A 23,179-nucleotide genomic window follows, 5' to 3' on the forward strand; every position below is an offset into this window, starting at 1 on the left:
GTTGGAGCACAGCTCAGTATGACCCCCCAGCATGCACGGGCATTGCTGGAAGACAGCCACTCACCCTTTGTCCTCCACCATGGCCACAACTGCTGGGAACAAACCCCACATACAGAGCCCTGGCACCCTCCCTGCAGCCCCTGCCCTGCCCAGCTCTGCAGGCTTACCGTTGGGTCGGACAGGAGGGCTGCGGACCAAGGGGCTGGTGGATAAACTGGTGAGTACCATGGCTGCTGTTACTTTATCCATGTCCAGTTCTTCTGAAGATTTTCTGAAACACAGTGAATGGGGGGCAGGAAACACATCAGCACATACTTATCTTTTTTTTACTGGTGATTTTTGTTTTTTCTTTTTAATACCAGCCCAAACCCTAAGCCAGAACAGTAGGTAACAAAAGCAAGCCACCAAGCAGAGTTCTCAAAGCTTCCGTCTTCTGGCAATCTGAGCACAGCAAGTGGCCACTTTAAGCAAACCAGCTCAGTGTAAATAGGAAAAGCAGTGGCTAAAGAGAATACATCTTCCCGAAAGTTCAACTCTGTTCCCTCCCCCTTTTTTTTTACTTCAGAATTCCAGCTATTCACATCCTTAGAGCTAAGTGTGTACTTAAGGGTTGTGGTTTTTTTTCTTGGATGAAGACATAAAGATGCAAAACCAGGTAAGATTACTAGTAACATTAACCGCATACATTACTCTCTATATGGTGAGGAAGAACTATGAACTGGAGCTAAGGGATGCATTTATTCTTTGTTGCTTCTGCTTAACATTAATAACCTTCCTGTACTCTCTGAAAGACTGATCCTAATTTTCCCTGGTCAGATTATAAACCAATTATTTAAAATAATCATCAAACTGGCAGAAAACCTGTGCAGGGGAATTAAAAGAAATAGAGACAGACAGAAGGGTATTTTGCAGGTGTAATGGGCACCTAAGCCTGGAGGATGGTGGGAAGAGAGGGACCCATTGCTGCTTTAGCTTGGTCTCACTGGGAACCAGCTCTAAGTCACAGGAGAAGGCACAGGGAATGTACAATTTCTGAAGAGGGAACATACCAAAGTAAAACTACTAAATCCACTATTTTTAGCAAACTTTTGCTCTACATCCTTGTGGGACACTGGAATCAAAGCAGACAGCTTCTTACAAACGTTTGCTTTCAAACATACGACTGATCATCCAAGACCATCTTCTCATTTACTAGAGATCAAGTCAAATTTGTTCTTACAAAAGGACATTTTCGCCCCTCTATTCAGCATTAAGGGGTTTCTAGGATTTCCTCTGTGGCTTGCCAGGAGCAATATTTAACTGATCAGGTTCAGTCTTTATTTAAAGCCCAATATGAGAAGTGCGATGTCTTCTATCAGCTATGAATCAGTAAGTCATCAAGAGGAATAGGATGTGCTGGTTGCAATCCCCTTTCTAGAATCCCATTTCACCCATCTGATGGAAGGCTCATTAACTGGAAACTTCAACATTGATACTTTACTTCAACTCCTGATATTTCAGCAAGCAAACCTCAAACTTGTCCACAAAATGGTTCACAGCTGCTTTTTGGCTGCTTCAAGGACCCACGCAGATGCCGATGAATACTCCATGCTGCACAACAGCTTAGGTCTCATGACTGTCTTTTGCAACACATCAGTGCCTGGAACTGAAACACTGATGATGGTTCCTGCGGCATTCTAATTATATCCATAGAAACCCTCCTTTCCTTCAGCCAAGTGTTTTGCAAAGAGCACAGCAGCCATATGGTCATCATCAAGTACTGGAAAGGTCTTGGGTATCTGCTGTCATCAGCTAATACCTGAATGCACCAACAATCAGGTCCTCTCGCCTACAGGGTATTTCTCTCAGAATGCTAAATCCCTTTGGGCTCAGAAGACCTCTCCTCAGGGATGACACAGAGATGCTACATTTCTTGGAGATCAATGCTGCCAAACGATTTTCCAATTATCTAATATCCCAGTATGAAAATCCACTCTGAGAAGGATTCAGCTGCTCTGTAGCGCATGTCTGCATGACTACACCAAGCTCTCTTCTCCTTTACCCAGCTGCAGATGAACCACTAATATTTGCACTTCTGCAACATACGAAGACAAAATGACCACAGGTTCCTGATGTGCTGGAGAGGCCGATTCCTCATGTTTGCAACCACCTTTCCAACACAGATCTTATGTGTGTGTAGCAACAGAACTAACACCCTCCTGGCCAGGGCTCTGCAGAGCTGCAAAATCACACTACAGCAGTTGTTGCAAGCATTCGCCAAGTTAGTGTCAAGATGTCAGAGTACAGACCTAGAGCGAATTCCAAAGATCCTCCAAAGAGCCTGTAATTTTAACTTCTTCTAGCTCTTCTGTATCGATGTTGTTTTTCCCCCTCTACCATGACTCAGACTGCTGCTCTGAAAAGTTAACCTTGGCTCCAAATAATTTTGTCAATAATGCCCCAAAATTGCCAGCACTGGCATCCGTGCCCAAGATGAAACTTTTCACAGCTAGGCAAAGGACAGGAGCACTCATGAAAATCCCTGCCATTTCTAGCCATGCTAAACCACACTCTCGCAATTACTGGAACGCTTTTTTCTACTTGATCCAATGTAACAGATTTTCAATATAGAAAGCCCAAATAAATAAAACTTTGAACTTTTTCTCTGCCCATTTTGAATCACAGTAATTTTTACGACTTGCTGCTCCTCAGCTGCATCCAGCAAATAACAAATGCTCTGCTTGTACTTCCCAGCCACAAGAATTTCAGCAGCTACAAGAGCTGGCTTATGTGACTCTGCTCCCAAACACATTTTTACAGTTTGGCTCATAAATGTAAACATACATATTTCATATGTCACTCAGCCAGCACCGCTGCAGCAGCAGCAGCCTTCAAGACAGAGGCAAAGCACAAAACTGAAGACAGGAACCACTTAAGTCATCTGAATTTAGTCAGCATCACATGGAAGTTGATGCCTTATGACTGCTGCAGTCTCTTCCATCTTTCTGTGCTGGAAAGCTGAACCTGCACACAGCTGTTCAACTGTACTTGCACTCAGAGGGGAGAATAACTTGATTGTTACACATCCTGGAAGTGTTCACAAACCGTGTAGATGAGGCCCTCAGTGACACGGGTTAGTGGTGGACTTGGCAGTGCTGGGGTAACAGTTGGACTTGATCTTAAAGGTCTTCTCCAACCTAGCTGATTCTATGATTCTACGTACTATTCACAAACCATTTATTCCACCACTGCTCAGGTGACTTTCCACAGACTGAAGTTATAATCCCTGATGTTGCTTATACTGTTATTAAGTGTAATGAAATCTAAATCACTTCTAAGATCATCTCCTACATCAGCTATGAAGATTCTTCTCTCCTGTCTTCCATATCCCAGGCTCAAAACGCCATCTCTCAACTCCCGGACAGATATATTTGTGTCAGCCCAGTCTTCATTTGAGACCAAGCAGTTCTGGATCCTTTATTTCCAAGTCTCTGTAAATCCAAACCCAAGCCAATAGCTGAATTGTAATGAACTAGCTGAGACGTAAGCACCAGAAGTTAGAGGACCTTGGGGACAGACCTTTTACCACCCCCCCATGTCTCTCAACTCCATGTCTCCTTGCTTCCTCAGCAGGGAGAGTGGTTTCACTTGATCCCTGCAACACTCTAACCTAGCTAGCCTGGTATTTTAAATTGTCATTTTCTTTAACAGCCAAGCTCTAATTAAACTTGGTTACTACCCTCACCCTGGCTCAATCCTTTTCTTGGTTTGGTTGATCAATTTACTGCTTTTTTGATAATCACTTAAGAAACATGTCTTCCTCAGTCAGAGCTCTCTGTGAAGAAAAGCCGGGTTTAAGCTCCAAAAGATGAGCAGAAGTGGAACCAAGATGACTCCAAGGCCATGCAACTCCAAACCAACACAACACCCAATCTCCTACTGTCCCATTTCCTCAGCCAGCAGTGTACTCACCCTAGAACCTGTGTTTCCCTATGAGACTGAATCCATGGTTAAAGCTCTTGAAACAATTCCTCCCTCCTAGCAACTTCCTGGTGAGTGGATGTCTTCCTGTCCTCCCTTTGGGAAAGATGCACAGGTCCTCTTCTGGCCATTGTCACCTTCACACTCCCTTCTAAATGTTATTCTCGCCTGGACGCACCTATTCCCCACTTCTGGTGTTAGTTCTATCAGCCACACCATCATCTATGGTTGGAACTCTTTTTTTTTTCAAACTGTTTCTCAAAAAATCCTTAGAAATACATATTTCTTTTTCCTAGTTTTGAAGTCTTTAGTCTATTTTTTATTATTTGCCTGGCTCAGACCAAAAGCCTGCAGTTCTTCCTCTTGGAAAGACTCTTAGGGCAGTACTTCACCGAAGCACATTTTAAGGCTTCTGGAGAATATTCTTAGCGCAGACACACTCATGGTGGTAGCAGGTGTTTTTGATAAAACTGACCTTATCCAAAAGGACAACTAAGCCCATTTTAAGCAAATTAAAAACCAGACAAATTTATTTTCCCTGTCAGCAACTCAAAAGCTTTCAGTTATTTCCCTGACCAGCAGCCTCAAACTCCAGTGCAGCAATTCTCAAAGCACTGCATAGAAAGTGCTCTCCTACGCTCCTGAGCTGCCCTGGCACACCATGAGCATGGACCTGGCAGAAGAGAGCTGCTCCAAGTGGTACTGAGGAAAGCATTACTATTTAGACATCTAAAAAGAGAACTGAGCTGCAATAATACGATGCACTAATTAGAAGCTAGGGATTTCTGCCTTTGCTCATTGTGGCCAAGCAGAAAATTAATGTTTTCCACTCTTTATGGTACTTGCAGACTAATTCATATACAGACCAACTGACCTTTCTTTGTCAGTCTCTGCTGTCCTTGTTATACACAAGCAGTTTTTTTGGATACTGACAGTTGCTAAAAATTAATTATGATCAAACTCTTTATTATACAGATATAGGAAATTTTCTTCTAAAAAACACATATACATGAACTTCTCATGTAAAAAGGAAAAATGCATCAAAGGCCACCTCAAAGCTCTCCACCTCCTCCTGGCCAAGCTGACAGATTTTGCAATTCAGTTATTAAAAGGACCTTTGGAAGTCTGGCTGGTGCATTAGAGCCCAAGGAGAGTCAATAGAGTCATCCATCAGTGACGCAGATACTGGCTTTAGATCTGGACCATAATGGTTTAAAGACAATACAAAAATCTCTGCAAATTAGTCATATCAGATGAGATGATGGGAGACATTCACAGAGTGGTTCTCAACATGCTGGAGCAGAAAATACTTTTAACAGAACTGAAGAGAAAGGGATGTGTAATGCAGGCGTGATTCTCAAAGTCTTTTATTTTAATTTGCATCACACTATGCATCACTTTTCACTGCTCCACAAAAAGAGGACTCTGTAAGAACAGGCATTTCTCCAGCCATTATCGCTAAAAGCACTAGAACTTGATGGATAATAATAAACACGTTTTTACAACCATTTTACAGACTTAGAAAACCAAGAAACCGCAGTATCTAGGTTCTAAAGGCTGGCTGACATACTCTCCCATACAGGGTCTTGCCTGTCACTCCCTTTGCCATCCCTGCTTCTTCCTCAAGCCCCCAGATGGCATGTGGCTTCCCGAGCCAAGCATGTCCCCAGGAGCACCCCTTCCCAGTGCCCTTCTCCTTCGTATGGGCTACAACCCAGTGATGCTACCCTGGCTGCTCTGTAGGGTGCTACCGCTACTGCACCAGACCTCTTCTTCAGGGAGTGTTGGCAGAGCTGCACCAGCAACAAAGAGGACGTCAAATTACTGTGATTTCTGTGGTCTGGTGTAAACGTAACTCATGGACGTGCTCTGCTGCTGCCGTCCCCTCTGCAGCCCCGTGGCAGGAATAGCTGCTTTGCCCTCCAAGACTCCCCAGAAAAGTTTGCTTAAGGCAAAGCCTGCAAAGCAGATGGAAAACACCCTTCTCATAGCAGCCTTTTTATCGCTGCTTCTTAAGCAACTCAGCTGACTTCCTTAAAGGTAACTGAAATTTCAAACCTATCCAAATGGGAACAGGACTGAACTCTAGGTCTTGCTCTCTGAGTTGAAACCAGAGGATATAGGATACAGCATGCGGGGGATGAGCAGGGAGAGGATGGGTAAGTAAAACACTGCTCTCATTACTGGCCAGTGATACGATCTACAGTTTTCAAATGCTCTGCACAAATGGGAACAGTTAAGCGAGCCAAATTCAACACTGGGAGATAAGCTGCAGTGCACAGGAACAATTTATTCTATATATTGAGAAAGTTGATCCAATGAATAATTTTTACTTTTCAAACAGCTGCGACAGACATATCAGGAGAACTGATCTGGCAAAGAGCCCTTGGGGCAACCACAGAAGCTGAAGCAGGTATATGACATAGAAATCATCTGCTTCAAAACACAGCAATCAAATAAATGATCATCACTTGATAGATTATGAGTGCAAAGCAAAAATTAAATTCAGAAAGGAGTAACAGAACCTTGCAGAGAATGGTTATCCCTCACGGTCACCCACAAACCTTGAAGGCTTTCTGGGAATATTTTCTGTTCCATCTCTACTTTAAAGGCCACTTGCTGATGCAGTAAATAATTCAGTCTCTTCAAACCAAGTCTCAATAGCACCCTAAAGCAACACACCAATTATTCCAAACATTATCCAAAATATTACTGTTCATCCCTTTCCTGCCTTTGCCTGATGCTATTGTTCTAGCTTGTTCACAGGCATATCCCCTCTCATAAATGGGATTGCTTTGATGGGGTACTGTCCACAGGAAGACAATTTCACACTTCCAATGCTTTCCTCAGGGAAAAGGGCTAGACCACTTGCTATAACGCCCAAGAGGTACTGTGCTGCCCAATGCAACATGAGTTGTCACGCTGAAAATGGCTAAAGGTGGGAAAGCAAAAAAAACCCCAACAAACTAAACCCAAAGGCTCAAGCTCATCAAATATAACAAGAAGCTCTGTGATGTGCTAAGAGGACACTGATGCCTCCTGATGCCACCTTGCCTCCAGGTAGCTGGCAATCCCACTACAATGCCTGCTGCTGAAGAGCAGCACTGTTTGCCACCCTCACCCGACGCACAGTCAGAGCCACCCAAACACTTCTATGTCTTGATGCCTCTTTTTCAGAATGCTCTCATTGAGCCTTTTGCAAAACTGTTTTTTCTGTAACTGTAACTTCCTTAACTTATGAGAAGAATTATTCTACCAGTGATTAGCTGAAAATATCCTTATAGGAGGTGTCTTTTTCCCAAAGTAAAATACTAAATACAAGGCCAGGAAAGTTTTGCTCTTCCTTTTTCTTCCCCCTTATCTACTGCAAACAGTGTGATTCCCACCTTCTATGCACTTAATTCTAACATTCCCCAAATATGTTGTATAACATCAATACCTATATACAGTCCTAACACATCTACATGGATAATTCGTTCAGCACAATTTATCTCTAAAAGGCTGCTGTAAGTCAATTTCAAAATAGTATGTAACTGCATTTATATTTATATTAAAATACATTTTTTCTAATAAAGTATACATTGATGAACCTCCTGAAAAACCCTGCAAGTTTTCCTCTCGCCATATCAAAGAACCACAAGCATGCTGTCCTGTTGCTACGTACAACTACTAATGTGAACAAAATGGTGAGCGCTTTGCTGAAATCAAATCAGTCTCAAAAATGACCCACAGGGTCAGTGTCCATCTACTGTTAATATTTACATGTCAGTCTTTTGGAGCTCTCCAGTGCCTTATTTTTTTTCAAGCTAGAAGCAAACAGAATTGGAAAGAAAAAAGCCACATTCAAGATTCTGGACAAGGCTGTCCACCACCCACTAGCACTGCTGAAAGAGATCTGGAGACCAGCGGCAGAAACACCACCGAGATGACCCTCTGCTTCCTGCCAAGGCGAAACACTATATCCCAAAAAGTGGAATTTCCAAAAATCTCCAACTGTTGTTGCTACAGCATACATAGGCAATAGGTCACAGCACTGTAAAACATCTTCCAGGTCACCCTTGCTATTGCAGCAAACCAGGAGACACGCACTGCGGTTCACCTCACAACTGGTGGTGGTTTTGTCCCTCTCAATCTGTTAGAAACCTGCTTCAGGAAAAGGAAGGCACAGAGCTAGCCCATCTTGTGCTCTCCACTCCCGCCTCCTCTTCATCTTCATGTTCTTGGACTAGTTCTGCAGGGTTACCTGGACAACAGTACCTGTGATAGCTAGTTCACAGCTATTTTGTCTATTCACACATGTTCCAAGGAGAGCACCCAAGTACACCTCTTCAGATGGGTTCTTTTTCCATTTCCCTGATCATCCTGCAAATCTGTGTTCATCTCTTGTGGCTGCTATTGATATGGTCTTGCCTACATCTGCAAGGACAGTGTGATTTCCCTGTCCCTGCTGAAATCTCTATGATTTGGCTCACAATGATAGCTCAGTCACCCGTAAGTAACAATATAAGCCCACTGCCATTCTCTTCATCACTTGTTTACACCTAATAAAAATGGACTTAGGAAGTCCTACGAAACCTCTTTGTTCTTTGATAAACCACTGTAAACATACAAGATGGTCAATTTAGATGGATTAAAACTGAAGGGAGGTATCAGGAATATTTAAAAGTAGTCCTGATCTAAATGTTTTTCCAAGATGCTTTTAACATTAAACATTCATTGTGCTCTGTAGTAAGCTTGCTCTATGAGTCCAGGGGTGGTTTTTTCATTTGTTTTTAATTACTTGAATGCTTTCCATTTAAAAGAATGAAACCACTGATGTAATACGTGGTAGCAGAAAAAAACCTCTGGCTTAAACCTACTGTCATCTTTAGTGTTCTTGTCTGAAATTCAACCTTTCTTTTTCATTACAAGATACAACCTGAACTGTGGCCTGCAGGTATCAAAGGGAAATTGAGAATACACTGTCTAGCATCTGGCCACTACTAGGTCCATCTTGTTCCCCAGTTTGTTCTGTTCTTGGTAGTACTTATATTTGTGTTGGTTATCTTAGTCCTTCTGCCTTGTGATGCTCTGCCCCAGTTTTCCTATACTCCTTTTTTCTTCTTGATGCTGGACTTCCCCTAGCGTACCTGCCTTTTCCTACAGCCATCAAAGAATTTCTGGGAGAAAAAAACAAAACTGCCACAATTTAATGAAAACTTAGAGGTTAAGGTGAATGAAGCCATTAATAAATAAATAAAACATTTACAAAACCAGAGGAAAAGGAGTAGCTTCAGCCTGTGAGATGCTGGCAGTGTTCAGTACCTGCTTAACATCTGCTTCCGTCCAGCCCTCCCTGCAGCGACGGACAACCACAGCCTCCTCCTTGCTGCTCTCCTGGAAGGCCCCAAGTATGTTAGCTACTTCAGCCAAAAGAGATGTGGCTTTCATGGAGAATGAGTTACTTCTCCATGAATCTCTGCCTGAAAGCAGCATTCACCTGGCAGCAGCTTTTAATATGATACAAATATGACCACTTCCAGAGGCAGATTCCACTACTATCCTGCAATACACTACGTTTTGTGCAACCTCGAGCACTGCAACTAAACACTATCTTTGCAGAACATTACTGGGCTTTGGAAATCTACCACTTTTATCTAAGGAACAAGCTTTATCCATAATTTTTGATTTTTTTTTCCCCCAAAAAAGTGAGAGTACTGAATTTGTTCTTTGTCCTTTGCATATCTCAGTACAAACATAAAACCTGCAGTGCAGCTGCAAGTCCCCAGTGGGGTTGAGAGCACAGCCTAACTTCTCTTTTGGCTTTTCAGAATAGATAGATCATATTATTTTCTCTTACTTCCCATCAACAATCTCTTCTTGCACACACACAACATCGACTCTCTTCCCCTCCTAAGCACAACTCAGCAGGTCACCAATTTCCCCGGTTTGCTTAGGGTAATCTTTGCCTTATTTCACCTCCAGTGCAAGTCTGTATATAACTGGTCATTAAGGAAAAGATGTAGGTAGGAAAGTTTTCCTGGATGTGCCACCCATCCCATCTCCTCCTACCTTTAGAAGTCCCCTTTCTCCCTCCCAACCCCCAATCCCACCAGTATGGTCTAGCTAACACAGCTGACTACAGAAGTGCATCTGACAACTTGCCCAGCAAAGAGTTCCCCTGGACAGTGGGAATTGCTCTCTATCCTCTACATAACAGGTTTTTGCTGCTTGCAGAGCAGATCTTAGCAGATGAGCAAATCTATGACAGCATCTTTCTTGACAGCATGCTGTGAGTAAAGAAGCACAAGTTTATGTTAGCAGGGTGTGCCATCTTCAATTTGTCAAGTTCTTCCTTTTGCTAATGCCAAAGCACTTGGCTCAAACCTCTGAGTCAGGTTCTCATCCTGACAGAAGCAAGCTCTGGTAGGTAACCATGTGAGCTGAAGCCCATTACAGCAGCAGTATAACAACAGCTTGCTGACAAAAAGCGTGTGCCCAGACCACTGCAGTCTACTGTCCTGCTGCTGATGGCAAACATTTTGTAAATTACCCAAACCTCTCCCTTTTTTTTTTCAGGGAAAGAAGATGATACTTTTACAGCCTGGGTCGTTGCAGCTCCAACAGTAGGTTCAACTCACCCCTTCGTTTGCATTATCAGAAAGTTACTGAACACTGACAACAGAGACTTCACCAAAAAGTGTAAGTGTGCTTCAGGCACTACTCCGTAGGGAAGGGAAGGAGAGAGATTAAAAAAGGACCCTGAACTGTTTGACTCGGGACTTTGAGAACTGTGGGACTCAAAACTTGACCAATTGAATAGATTAAACTAACATTCATGACAAACAATTTGGAGAGGAAAGTGGAACTTCTGTGCTTCAGGGATGACTGCTAATGGTGAAGAAATACAGGACAGAGACTGTCATAGAGCCTGCATTAACTGCAGTGCCTGGAAATTTTACGCATGGTTTGATAATGTACACAAATTGGGGTAAATGGGAAGACAGAGCATGTGTGCATGCACACGGCAGATGAAAAAAGCATCATTTTACCTTTCAAAATGACTTCTTTTTTTTGTTCTACATCTCATCTTTCACCATCCTGCGTAGGACCTTATAGTTAAAGAACCATACACCAAATGCATATTCGTCCAACACTTTAAAGGACGATCTTAGAAAGAGAATCATTACCATATTAAAAAAAATCGCAAGTCATGCACTTGTGTACAAGATCCAAAAACGGGACTTGCTAACAAAAGGTATTCAGCTAAAAACAGCAATACGCAGAGCATGATAAAACACTTTGAAACAAGCACCTGTAGTGCCACAGCCTCCAAAAAATATTTCACAAGCAAAATAAAATGCTTTAGGAGGGATTTTTGTGTGTTGGTTTGCAACCAGGCACACGTTTAGAAGACTTGAAACTAAACTGAAGGGCAGACTCAGGCTGATGGTTTCCATACGCCCGCTCTCCCCCCTGCCCTGCGTGCTCTGTGTCGTGCTGAAGGGATGCTCTGTCACAAGAGATGCACCAACCCCCACCAGCAAGGCTGTTACACAACGCGTCCATCTGTGGCTCCTCCGCCAGCTCTGACTGCTCGCCTGAGGAGAGCCAAGCACGTCGGCACCCTTGCTCTGTATTTAAAAGGCTCTCCTTGTTCTTTAAATAATTCTAAGGATGACGTTTGTGTGACTCCTCACTGCTGTACCTGGCTCATGCAGAGCAGCACACGGAGTGCTGGCAGTACAACACTGGCCTCCAGGACTGCAACACCAAGAACTGGCAAAATCCCACCTTTCCACACCAGAAATCCAGCAAAAAAATCCCCAACCCAACAAAATGGAATGGGAGGTGGAAAAGCAATGGCTTCCTCCTCAACCATTTTATTTTGCCCAACTCTCCATTTGATGACCAAGCACGTTTGTGGTGGAGCTGCAAGCAGAGACTCCAGCCCAGGAGGGTAAAGGAAAAGCTGTTCCCTCCTGCTCCCACTGGTCCATCAGCATCCTGAGTGCCTCGGTATTGGAATGTGCAAGTCTCCCACTGGTTTGAACTGGTCTGGTTTCTGTGCTTCTGCCTGGATAATGACACTGTTGGTAACTGTAAAGGTTTGTCCCCAGTTTAATGGTGTTTAGATAAACACACACCTAAGTAACCTTAGCCAAAAAAGAGTAATTAGAAAACACGGAGGTTCAACTGGATAGTGCTGGGTGCAAGCACACAGTCAAATATACTGGGGGGAGGTGGGGGCAAAGAAGGAAAAAGAAAGCTTTGGCCAACTTCTGTAACTCACACCTTCCTTCAGCATACCTCACTCCCAAGCAGTGTACCTGAGACAAATTCAAACATTTATCTGCTGATGTGAGAACAGATAATTGGATCTACAGACAATAGGGCTACATGTGTAAAGGCTGTTTAAACACATTCATGTGCTGTCAACTCCAGCAGACAGACGCTATTTGGTATCCAGACTCAGAGGAGCGCATCTGAGCCACCTTAATCATTTAATGTTGGAACACCTGTCAAAAGTATCATCTTCCCAAAACATTTCGTGAAAATCTAAACCAAAATAAAACCATGTTGTTGCATGTGTGTTCAGGTCATGCTTTTTCTGGAACAATCAGTAATTCAGGGCATGTTACCTGGCAACTGGTAAGGACGAGTTTTTCAGAAAGTGTTAAGGTGGCAACTTTCCAAAAAGAAAAGGAAGTAAAAAAGAAGTTGCTGTAATCAGTTGTTGCAATCAGACAACGTGATCAAGCCAGCCTCATGCACCACTCTTGAATGAGAGATGTGTAGAACTAAAACTGATTTCGCATTTTAGCCTAGAGGGCAGCTGAGTTATACAGGGAAGCCCTGATGTCTAGTGCAACTTTGCTGCAGTATTACTGCTGTGGGGAACAGTCAGGATTTTGGATAATCAAAAAAGTAATTGCAGCCTTCATTTTTTGATTCATTTTTTCATTTTTTATTCCTCAAGAATAAGCAGTTTCTTTCTCAGTGGATTTTTTAAACTACCATTACTGAAAAAATCACAGCAGACTCACCAGAGCCAGAGAAATAAGTGATGAGTTAAAAGTTGCTTCAGGAAAATTTTCACAAGTAACTCCAGTTAGAATATAATCCAGCAAGCCCGCGCTGTGTTCTCAACCAAATACAACATGGAACAGTATTTCTACAGTATATGTAATACGTTCTCTAACACTGCAGAATGTCTGCAATAGTAATATCCAGTTTTCCTGAGCTGTTAGGACTGGGATGGGGGTTATTATAATGTCAGTTCTGAAAAGGGATATTTGCTTCAAAAACTGTGAGAAGAGAGAGAGCCATGAGAGAAACTTAAATGAATTCTGGCAGTGACCTGACTAAGGCCAGCTCCCAAAACTAAATCACAGGAACAAAATCTGTGGGGTCAACATTTATCTTTGTTAACTAAAGCCTCACTTCAACTTCTATGAACAGAAATCTGTAAAACCGAAACATTTAGAGAAGCTTTTCTGCAGCCGGAATTTTAACTGTACTTTTAAATCAAGCTTTAGAGTATCTATTTTCCAGTACTTCTCCAGTTTTACTACCTTATCAGAGAAAAATCATGCACCTTCAAACCATGCCTTTTAACATGACATAGCAAAGTAGTGTATGTATAGACTAGAGGATTTCAGCACACTTACTGCATTTTCCCAATGTCAGATTGCCGGGAGAGCTCATTAGCTGAAATTGTTTCAGTAGCCCACAGTCCTCTGCACTAACCAAAAAGCAGACACGATAAAAGGGGTACCCTTTTTCCCCCCCTATATTTTCACTCCAGAAATATTTCATGAAGTTATATGCTGCTTTTTGTTCTCCTAGTTAAGACGTAATCTGATGAGGGAAGTTTAACAGGTTGAACCACAGCTTGTTAAAGTGCAATAGCAATTGATCATGTAACGCTTTTAAAAATTCATCTATGGCAGTGACAAGAATATAGTTATTGGTGGAAAGAGAAAGTAAATACCTGCTCTGCTCAGGCATCAGCTGACAGCCCTGGTGAGTTGCTACTTGATTTAATTTCCATTAATTTTCCACTGGAGAAACTCACAGCAGGGAACAAACACAAAAGACTCAACAAGAAGTTTCTGCAAATACTTGGCTCCTTTAGCCAAGTGATCCTTTTCCCTGTGCTGTTTTTAAGCTGAATGTGCTAAAATCAATGTTTTTGTGCATGAATGGCTATTCCAAGCCTTGTGGAAACAACCAGAAAGCAGGGGACCACCAGTGCACTGCATGAAATGCTTAGAGAAGTTCTCAGATTAGAAAAATCAAACGGGGAACTAATGAAAGCTATATATTTTTTCCAAATATTTTACTTTTTGTTATGTTTGCCATAAATATCAAGGGTCTAATCTTGTAAAATCCAGCTCATGCCAAGAATCTTACCAAACCTCACAGTTTTTAGTTGTTTTGTTTGTTTTTCTCCCTAGAACAGAACCTCCATCCACCCAGAAAATGCCTGTTTGGCATTTATTACAGGATTAAAATGCATCTGTATTATGACTTTAGCCCTACAAAAGGGAGTGTGATGAATTACTTCAGTTTTATTTATTTATTTAGGAAAATGAAATGCAGGATTAAGCAGCAGCTAAGTGGATAAATTGCTTTATGTTTCCAAACCAAGCAAAACATTTCCAAAACAGGAAAAAACATTCATTTAAAACTCAGTTCTGGAAACTGCATATTAGAAACGGCCACACGAAGATGTATGTGTCAGGTCACTTGTAAATAATAATTTTCAAAATGAGAGCTCCTGAAATACTCAGTTACTAAACAGGAGCACAAGTTAAAATATATCTGTACAGCACAGCACAAGAAGGTTATATGACATATAATATATATGCATTTATATTCTATGTATATAAATGTGTGCATATATATAAACACATATAAAGTATGTTTATACATAGAAAATATATAGTTATAGATATAGACATAAATATAAATATAAATATACACACACAATGGCACTGCTGCTCATCATTAGTGTTACAGCTCAGGATTAGGTTCAGGCAATGCACGACGAGGCATGACGCCAGCTAAGGAAGTTCAAACCTGCATCTCCACCCCCATCTGCCAGCCAAAGCTCTTACATCTGCAGGAACCTGGAAATCTCAGCTGCACCTCAGGAAATCAAAAAGCATCCTGAAATTTACAAACCACATTCTATCAAGCTTGCTAATGTATGAAACCAAGAGGTGGTTTCCCTCCTTCCACCCTCAGACCTATCTTCTCCCACCACACCTATAGTCAACAGTATCTTAAACAATACAGCAAAAAGCAAAAAGATATTCAGAAGGCTTTGGTAATAAATCTAGGACACCCATGCCTTTATTTAAGTTTTTTATGTAGTAAAATATTGCCTCCAGCTACATTAATTCAGTTTCCTGGGAACAAAAAGGGTATAGTTGATAGCACTTATTATTCTCACTCTCCCACAAGCCACTTGCAATATGCTTCTGTAACTACCATAACGGAGGGATACTTTTCGGTTGCAGCTCTGACACCATTTTGTACCCTTATGAGGGCTAGCAAGAAAGCAGCACTACATCTCCCTACAAGTCCCCTTGCTGAAAAACCTACCTAACCTCCATGCCTAGAACTGTGTATTCACTGGTGCAACACCCAGTGCTGCTCCCTCCACCTGTAGGATCTGCAAAGGGAAGTACAGGTTCCTGTCAAGAAGTACTCCTCTCACAGAAGCCTTTTGCATTTTAAACCAAATTGACTTTAAAGCATCAGTAGGTTTTACAAATCACTGTCATAAGCAAGAAATGTGTTTTTAAAACACTCCTTTTGAGGATTTTTTAAACAAAAATTTGGGATACCCAACACTAAGCTTCAGTTAAAGAACATGTTAGAAATATATGCAAAGCTGGCTGACACGGGGTGGGATTCGCCTCCAGTTCAGGACCTCTAAACTTACGTGTACAAGTGGACTACATGTCCACGCTCCCACCACTGTAAACAGAAACCTGGTCCACAGAACAATAATTAGCTGAGCACAGAGAATAGCCATTACTGGCAGGATTTAGGTTGGGCTTGCCAAAATTTAGACATCCATCATCTTTGAGATGCCCTAGCATGTACCCCCGGCTGTTAGCTGCTGCTCGTAGAGGAAGGTCTTGGGCACTTTGCAGTCACATCCAGACCTCCTCACAGGCATGTCAAATACCTGATGGCATGTAACATGGCACTGGATGCTTCTATCTAGCCAACTCCATCTCCCAACTCGGTGCTTCCATCGGGGTAAGACGAACTGATCTCTAAGTCACCTGGCCTCTGTATTGAGGAGATATCCTGACCACAATGACAGCTTACACGAGATGCCTACATTCCACCACCTCAAATTCCTCATTGTGAAATTCCTCAATCAGAAATTCCCATTCATGGGAAAATCCCATTCTTACTAAAAAAGAAAAAGAAATCTCCTGTATTGAATCAACAGCTTTTACCAAGCAAGGTATTTGATGTTGACTGACAAGCTTAATCATAACTACATTCCTAAAATTAAGATATACCCTACTACTCTGCAATATTTAGCTCTTTACAGGAAACCCCCTGAAGTACAATAAAATAGTCCAAATTTTACACATGGAAAGGCCAAAGAGCAAAGGAGCTTGCCCAGCATCAAATACACCACTGCTATCAGCTAGTGCTACCAATTCAGCAGTGAAACCCAGAGCAGATCCCCCTCCCTCATTACTCCTGGAACCAGCAGCATCCCCAGGAACATTTCTAGGCAACTTGCCAAAACAACAGATTACGTTTTACTTCAACAAAACCAAGGTGTGGTTTCAAGACTTCTGCATTTGGGTAGCAGGCTTATTTTTGCTTTTGTCTCTGCAAAACTGCTTGCCATCTTGAAGATTAAGTTCATCCTTGAGCACAGCTGTACTTAAAGTGCTATAAAATACTGGAAACTAAATGGTGTTTATTCAACATCACCCATTTTGTTCAGTGGGACACACTGCGTTGTTAATGCTGAAGGTATTTTAGTTCACCTCTGAATAAGCGTATTTTGGCACTGCTCCCATTCATGGTGTGAAATTAAAAGATTACTATGTTGAAACTAGCATGGTATGCAATTTGTCTGCTGCAGATAAAGCTGATTATACAGAAGAAGGCATTTAAACTGCAAGTCTATGTGCTTTACTCCAGACTTTCCTAATGCTCTGGGAGAAGGACAGGGAGCATTAGCAGGCTCCCAGCTGAAGCATTTCATAGGTGCTGAACAGCTGTTACCTGCTTCCCACGCTTCTTGAATATTTTAATGAAGATAAACCCCTACTTCTTCACCTGTTTGAGTTATAGAGACTACAAGAATTACACTAAGTCCTCCTACATCTGCAGTAACAGTATTAAAAACCTACCTGCAGTACTGTATACAAGTACTTCTTTTTTTCTTCCGCTCAGAGAAGAGGACAGTTAGTGCAGAATTTCCATCCTCTAACTGGCTGCAGTGATTTTTAGACAGTAATGATTTTCTTATTGGGCCACTTCTTGGTGAACTTACCGATTAAACCAGCTTGGCCTTTGGGTTGACACACTTCTGCCAGCAACAAGCTTTTTTAGTTTTACTCCCCAGCAAAATATTCAGCTGTTTGCTCACTTTTGGGGTATCCAGCCAGAATCTCCCCCAAACCCCAAACCCAAATCTGAAAGGGGGACACAGTGATAGTAAGTAAGCGGGTGTCATAACTCAAACTCCACCTCTACTTAATTTCAGATTTCCCTGTAATTGTATCTCTTGCTGTACAACAGTTACTAAGACAGATGCATCTAAAGGAAGTGGTTAAAGTACCTTACATGAGAAGTGAACAACCCTATTAAGCTGTTACAGATGGCAGCAATAATTAGGGCTATAGAAACAGAGAAGTTCGCCTTATTCTCATCTGAGGAGGTAGGTGATGCATTGAAGGGGAAGATACCAGTTACCTATGAGAAACCAAAATAATGCTGAACATTCATCCTGTGTTATGCTTCTTAAAGAGATCTCAAAATATTTTCCAGGGGCTAGGCACAATTCTGCTCTCACCATTTCCACCCAACGTTTCAACTTAGTATCTTAATCTTTGGAAAAATCTGTCAAATGCATTTCTGAGCAGGATTTCACTGAATGTAAGTATACAAATCCACTAACACCTCCAGCCTGTGGCAATGCAGGAGGCAGAGGGCAGCAGCACCCACTCCCAAGTACTTTATCTGGTTTTCAAAGGGCTGCTCTGGTCTGTTTGCAAAATGGTATGGTTTCTGTGAAGAAAACAACCAACCAAAAACCCCAAAAACCACAAAGCAAACCAAAACCCCAGAATGGATCTTTGGCTGGTTTAGGAGGCCAACTTCATTCACACTGGAAGCAGAATTTTAAAATTCTTTTTAAAATTTGTACAGGGAAAATCCTAACTATCTTACACTAAATGCAGTCAAATCCCTGAAAACCATGAAAGGAAAACCTATTTAGTACTCAGATATTTTCTCATGGATTATCTAAAAAAAAATTAGTAATGAGTCTAAACGTGGCCTCTAGAAATACAAAAATTTGCCAGGTCTTTTCCTAACAGTCCAAGTTTATATTTAAATTCCTATTAGAAATGAAAACCCAGTTTTAGAATGGCATAGTATAGCCTTGTCAATGCTACACTGTTACCTAAACAACAAACATATATAAATATAGATACTAGGTTTACATACCCACCTTCCACAAAAAGGCAACTCAGATTGAAGTTGAAAACTAACAGCACAAAAATGGAAAAGGCGCAGGAATGGGGGGAGAAAAAACTCCAAACCTGCCTATCCTTTTGGGGATGGCAGACATGCCATTTTCTAACATTGTGGAAGCAAACTAGAGAGCACTCTCTTTTTTGTTTTACACTGATGCTTGTTTTTATTTAGAAGAAGCTCTCACAGGTCTTTAAATAATTCATAATGCAGCGCCTGTTGTTTAGTTCAAGGAGGGAGCTGGGAGAATGTTAATCAAACCAGAGATGAATTGGCACAGCTGTAAATGTGCAAGACCCCTCCCGGGTGAGCTCATCCCCTAGCAGTGCAGATTAGGATGACATCATGCTTGCCAAGCTGCGCACTCACACTTGCTCCGAGTCTCCTCCTCCTCACCCAGGGTTTCTGCTACTTTTTTACGTAGCTTTTTTCCAAAAAATATCATTATATACAGATACACCTGGGTAGAAGGAACAGAAGCTGGAGGACCTGCCACTAAAGTCATGGGGCTTGCCCTGTTAGATCTGTCACAGTTCTGGCACGCACACAAAAGACACAGCTTTCTATTTGGAAAAGAACGAAACTGCGTTATCAGTCCAGCTCAAAAAAACACTTAAAAAAAGTATTAGAGATATGTTTTTGAGTAAGATCCACAAGTACTTTTCAAAGGGCTGCTCAATGCTTTTACTTGATTTTCACCAAGCATGCAGCTTCACAATCTTTAGCTCGCAAAACCAGGTCTCAAACAGATGCGTTTGTAAAAGAAAATCTTCATATAGCCATGGTGTTGAAACCTTTAATTTCTCTATGGCTGTTTCAGTTAGCCATCAGACACTCAAGGCACAGAAACAAAAATATGCAACATAGGTCAACGGTCAGAACTTATTAATAATGGGTAATTTAACAGACAAACTGAACAGTTCATAAAAAGCCACAGACAGAAATAATTATGGGAGTGAAATGCTCACAGAATTCCAATACTAACCTGCAGAAATCCAAGGTGTTTTCCTAATTGTCCATGAACAGAAAGGGCAGCTGCATCTGTTTACTGTTATGAATATGCTCGCTCAGGTCCATAACAAGCTCAGTAACTTCAGCAAGTACAGTAAGTATTAAGAAGCTCATTTAGGTCTATTTCATACTCTGCAGTAATTAAAGTTATCATTTTACTGGAGAAGTTCATAAAATTCCTGATTGCAGGAGAAAGCAGAGCTCAGTTGTCCGATGCAGGCAGCACAGCACTCAACAAAACGAAATTGGAAACACCTCTCAGCCTCATAGCATCTACTGGTCTGGTAAACAGCCCACACAAAGATCAGGTTTCCTTGTTCATATTGAATAAGGGCATACTATATAAACCCCCACATGAGAATGTAATGGGGAAGAAATATAATCTAAGAAAAGTTTTAAATTGTATCACTATGTATTCCTCATAAACCAAAATAAATGCTTTCTGCAACTTCGAAATTTTATATATTCTTTTTTCCTGCCCACTTGTAAAAGCCTTTATATATAAACAACCTATGTTAACGTACCCAAAGCTAAGTAATGTAGTTTTAATGTGCAGTGTCACCTCTTACTTTGTGGTCCATATCAAAACCAAGGGACCAGGTTTCTACTCCAGCTGAGAGTGGCAGAACAAAGCTGCAGATGTTCACAGAGTTGCCAGTCATAATTCCAAACTGCTGGATTTCAAACTGCCTGGCTTCATGTTGCCTGTTGAACTATGCTATCTAAAATGTACAGTTTGGAGCAAAAAAGGGCACACAATGGGTTCTCAGTAGTGGCTGAAGACCTCTGCAGACAGCAACATACAGGCCTCTGAAGAAAATTATTATGGCTTTTTAGATGGACAGGAAAAAAGAAACTAAGAAGAAACCAAACACAGACAAGACACAGAAGCAGTGCCCTTGACAGTGATGAAGGATGTGGGGCAGCAGGATGCATTCAAAAGTGGCCTAAGCCAAGATAAAATGTGCACCACAGCAAGAGGGGTTTTACAGCTGCGAAGGAGGCACGGCTGCTCACATCAGAGGGGATCACAACCAGGGTTGTTTGGAAGGGTTAGAAATGTCTTGTGAACACTTGGAAACACCACTAAAAGAAAGGAATTGGTAGGAGAACACAAGGAGAGGGGTTGCAGAGGGGCAAAGGACCACTAGAGCCTGACACGACCTGCCCAGTGCAGCAGCAGAGGAAAAAGCCATACTCTTAGGTTAAAGGATCTTTTTAGGTTTGAGGACTTTAGAAATATGACTTTGCATAGCATTTAGTGTCTAGTGGTGTCATTCCTTGACTAGGGCTTTTTCAGATACTAACATAAATTGCCCACTGAACCATGGAGTAATTTTTCCATGAACAAGCACGAAGCCCCATTATTTCAAACTAATACAAGTCCCAAATACATCTTCAGGTATGAGATTTAAAAAAATAAAAATACATATGCCCAGAAAAGAATCAATGTATCAACAAAACCACACTTCAGCCATAGCACTGTACAAGCAAAGGCTACTACAAAACACCAAATCCCAAGCAAGGGCCTGCAGGAATTCTATGATTCTATGACACCCTGCTGGGGTGGAACAGTTCAAAGTCATTTTGGTGAGCGGCAAGTGGAACAGCAGAGGCTCCTATCACAGAAGGGCACAGTAAAGCAAGGCCTGAGCCCCTCAGAGGGGGAATCTATGTGGCACTTTGGGACATGTACGAACACAGAATGCAGTAAAGCAATGTCTGCACAAATACTCTGGCTCTTCCTTGAGAATCTCCTTCTACTCTGAGGAATCCTGCCTAGCCTTCCTATGTAAACTATTGCACATTGATATGCTCAAGATTTCAGAAAATAAGATTGCAGCAGAGGAAAACAAGCAAAAACATCCCTCCTGATCCAAGTGCAGATTTTGAATCTTTTGAACAGACTTTGTATTACAAAGAATTGTTTGGAAATCTCCCATCTTAGCTTCAAAGTGTTTGGCAATTAGCCCCCAGATCCAAAATTCTGTAGCTTCATTCTACCAGTTTGAGGATACGTACTTACCCTTCAATATTTACTCTTCTTATAATGTCAAATAGCTTGAATCTCTCTCTTCTCCCACCCAGAATGAGAATCTTTGAATTAATCTGGCCAAAGGCTAAGCAAAAAGAGAAAGTTCAGATGAAACAACAGATTGTTTCATCTCTCTACGCTATTACTGTGCCCCAGAAGATGCTAACAAAACACGTCAGTAATGCTTCTGCTTAAAAAAAGTAATTTTAGATTAGTAATTTAGAAAAATTACTTTTTACCTAAGCTCTTCCCCGTTTTCCTTCCATCCGCACACAGCAGCAGAAAGATTTGATGTAATTTAGTGACTAATGGCACACAATCTTAGTCTTTAGTGCTTGATAAGCCTCTCCAAGCAGAAAATATGTAAATGGAAATAATGGAAAAACACTATTGACATAGAAGACTTGAATTTCTGCTGCTTTCAAAAGATGCACAGAATGATTCCCACTTGGATAGTCAAAGCGTTAGGCTCACTTTGATTACTTATTATTGATGTTCTTTTTAAACAATCTAATTCTGTAGAAGTTATTCTGATAATCTATGGAATATAAAACATGTATTTTCTGGAGATTGTTTCAGTGATACTACTACTATATATACATAGATATAGGCAGCAAGCATAACTTATTTTCAACTTTTTAAAGGATAAAAAACTCACAGAAGTACCATAATTGCATGCAAGAACTGCTTATGTGTTTTTTTCAAAATGGTATGTATTAATTTACATTTATTTGATCTGCACAATGGAAGATTAGAGCCAAGGACCTCTGCCAGTTTCTTGCAGGCAGGGATCTAACCCATGGGCACCATCTCCAGCTGCAAGAAAAGGTGGATGCCCCAAAACGGGCAGTGGTAGTCCATCTGTTGTGTAACATTAGGAAGAAGGGGCACTTTGAGATATATCTAAAGACCTGTGGAGCAAATCAGGTTGTGCAAGCCACAGGAAACACGCAGCTGGGCACAACAAAAGTATATGGAGAATAAGCAATAAGGGGACTTTCGGATGAAATAACTAGAAAGGCTTCAAAAGCTAAGATGGTCAGAAGTAAAAGGAGTTGGACAATGCAGAAGGATAACTGGCAAAGAGAGAACTATGTACCAGGTGAGAGGTAGAAGTAAGATCACAGCAGAGAACAGAGCCTTCACCACTGGCATAGGTCCTCGTGGACCAGAAAATACACCCAGAGGTGAAAATGCGAGGTAACAGATCCCCAGCGAACAAAACAGGCAATCTGTTGGACAAAGCTCAGTGATGTGGAGGCACCAGCACAGATGCTGAAATGCCAGTGGGCAGAGTGGAAAGGCTCCCTGTTAGCGCAGGATTTCAGAAACCGGCAGAGGATACAAAATCACTCTTCCTCAGCATCTACTTCATTTCTCCACTCGTATGGTGTCTCTTTGATGTGCCAGTGAGGCATTATAAAATAATGCTAATAAAAGAGG

The 23,179-nt window shown here is 41.6% G+C and overlaps 1 protein-coding gene across 1 annotated transcript in view; it reads right to left on the reverse strand.

Annotated features, from left to right (window-relative positions):
- The window catches only part of ZNF704 (zinc finger protein 704), a 65,582-nt gene that overhangs the window by 22,775 nt on the left and 19,628 nt on the right, over positions 1–23,179 (reverse strand). Inside the window, exon 2 of the mRNA XM_010010720.1 lies at positions 168–271. Coding sequence (XP_010009022.1) covers positions 168–271 — 104 coding nt within the window. The remainder of the gene's footprint in view (positions 1–167; positions 272–23,179) is intronic.

Source organism: Nestor notabilis, unplaced genomic scaffold (assembly GCF_000696875.1).
Source record: "Nestor notabilis isolate BGI_N333 unplaced genomic scaffold, ASM69687v1 scaffold8223, whole genome shotgun sequence".
In the NCBI taxonomy this organism is placed as follows: Eukaryota; Metazoa; Chordata; class Aves; order Psittaciformes; family Psittacidae; genus Nestor; species Nestor notabilis.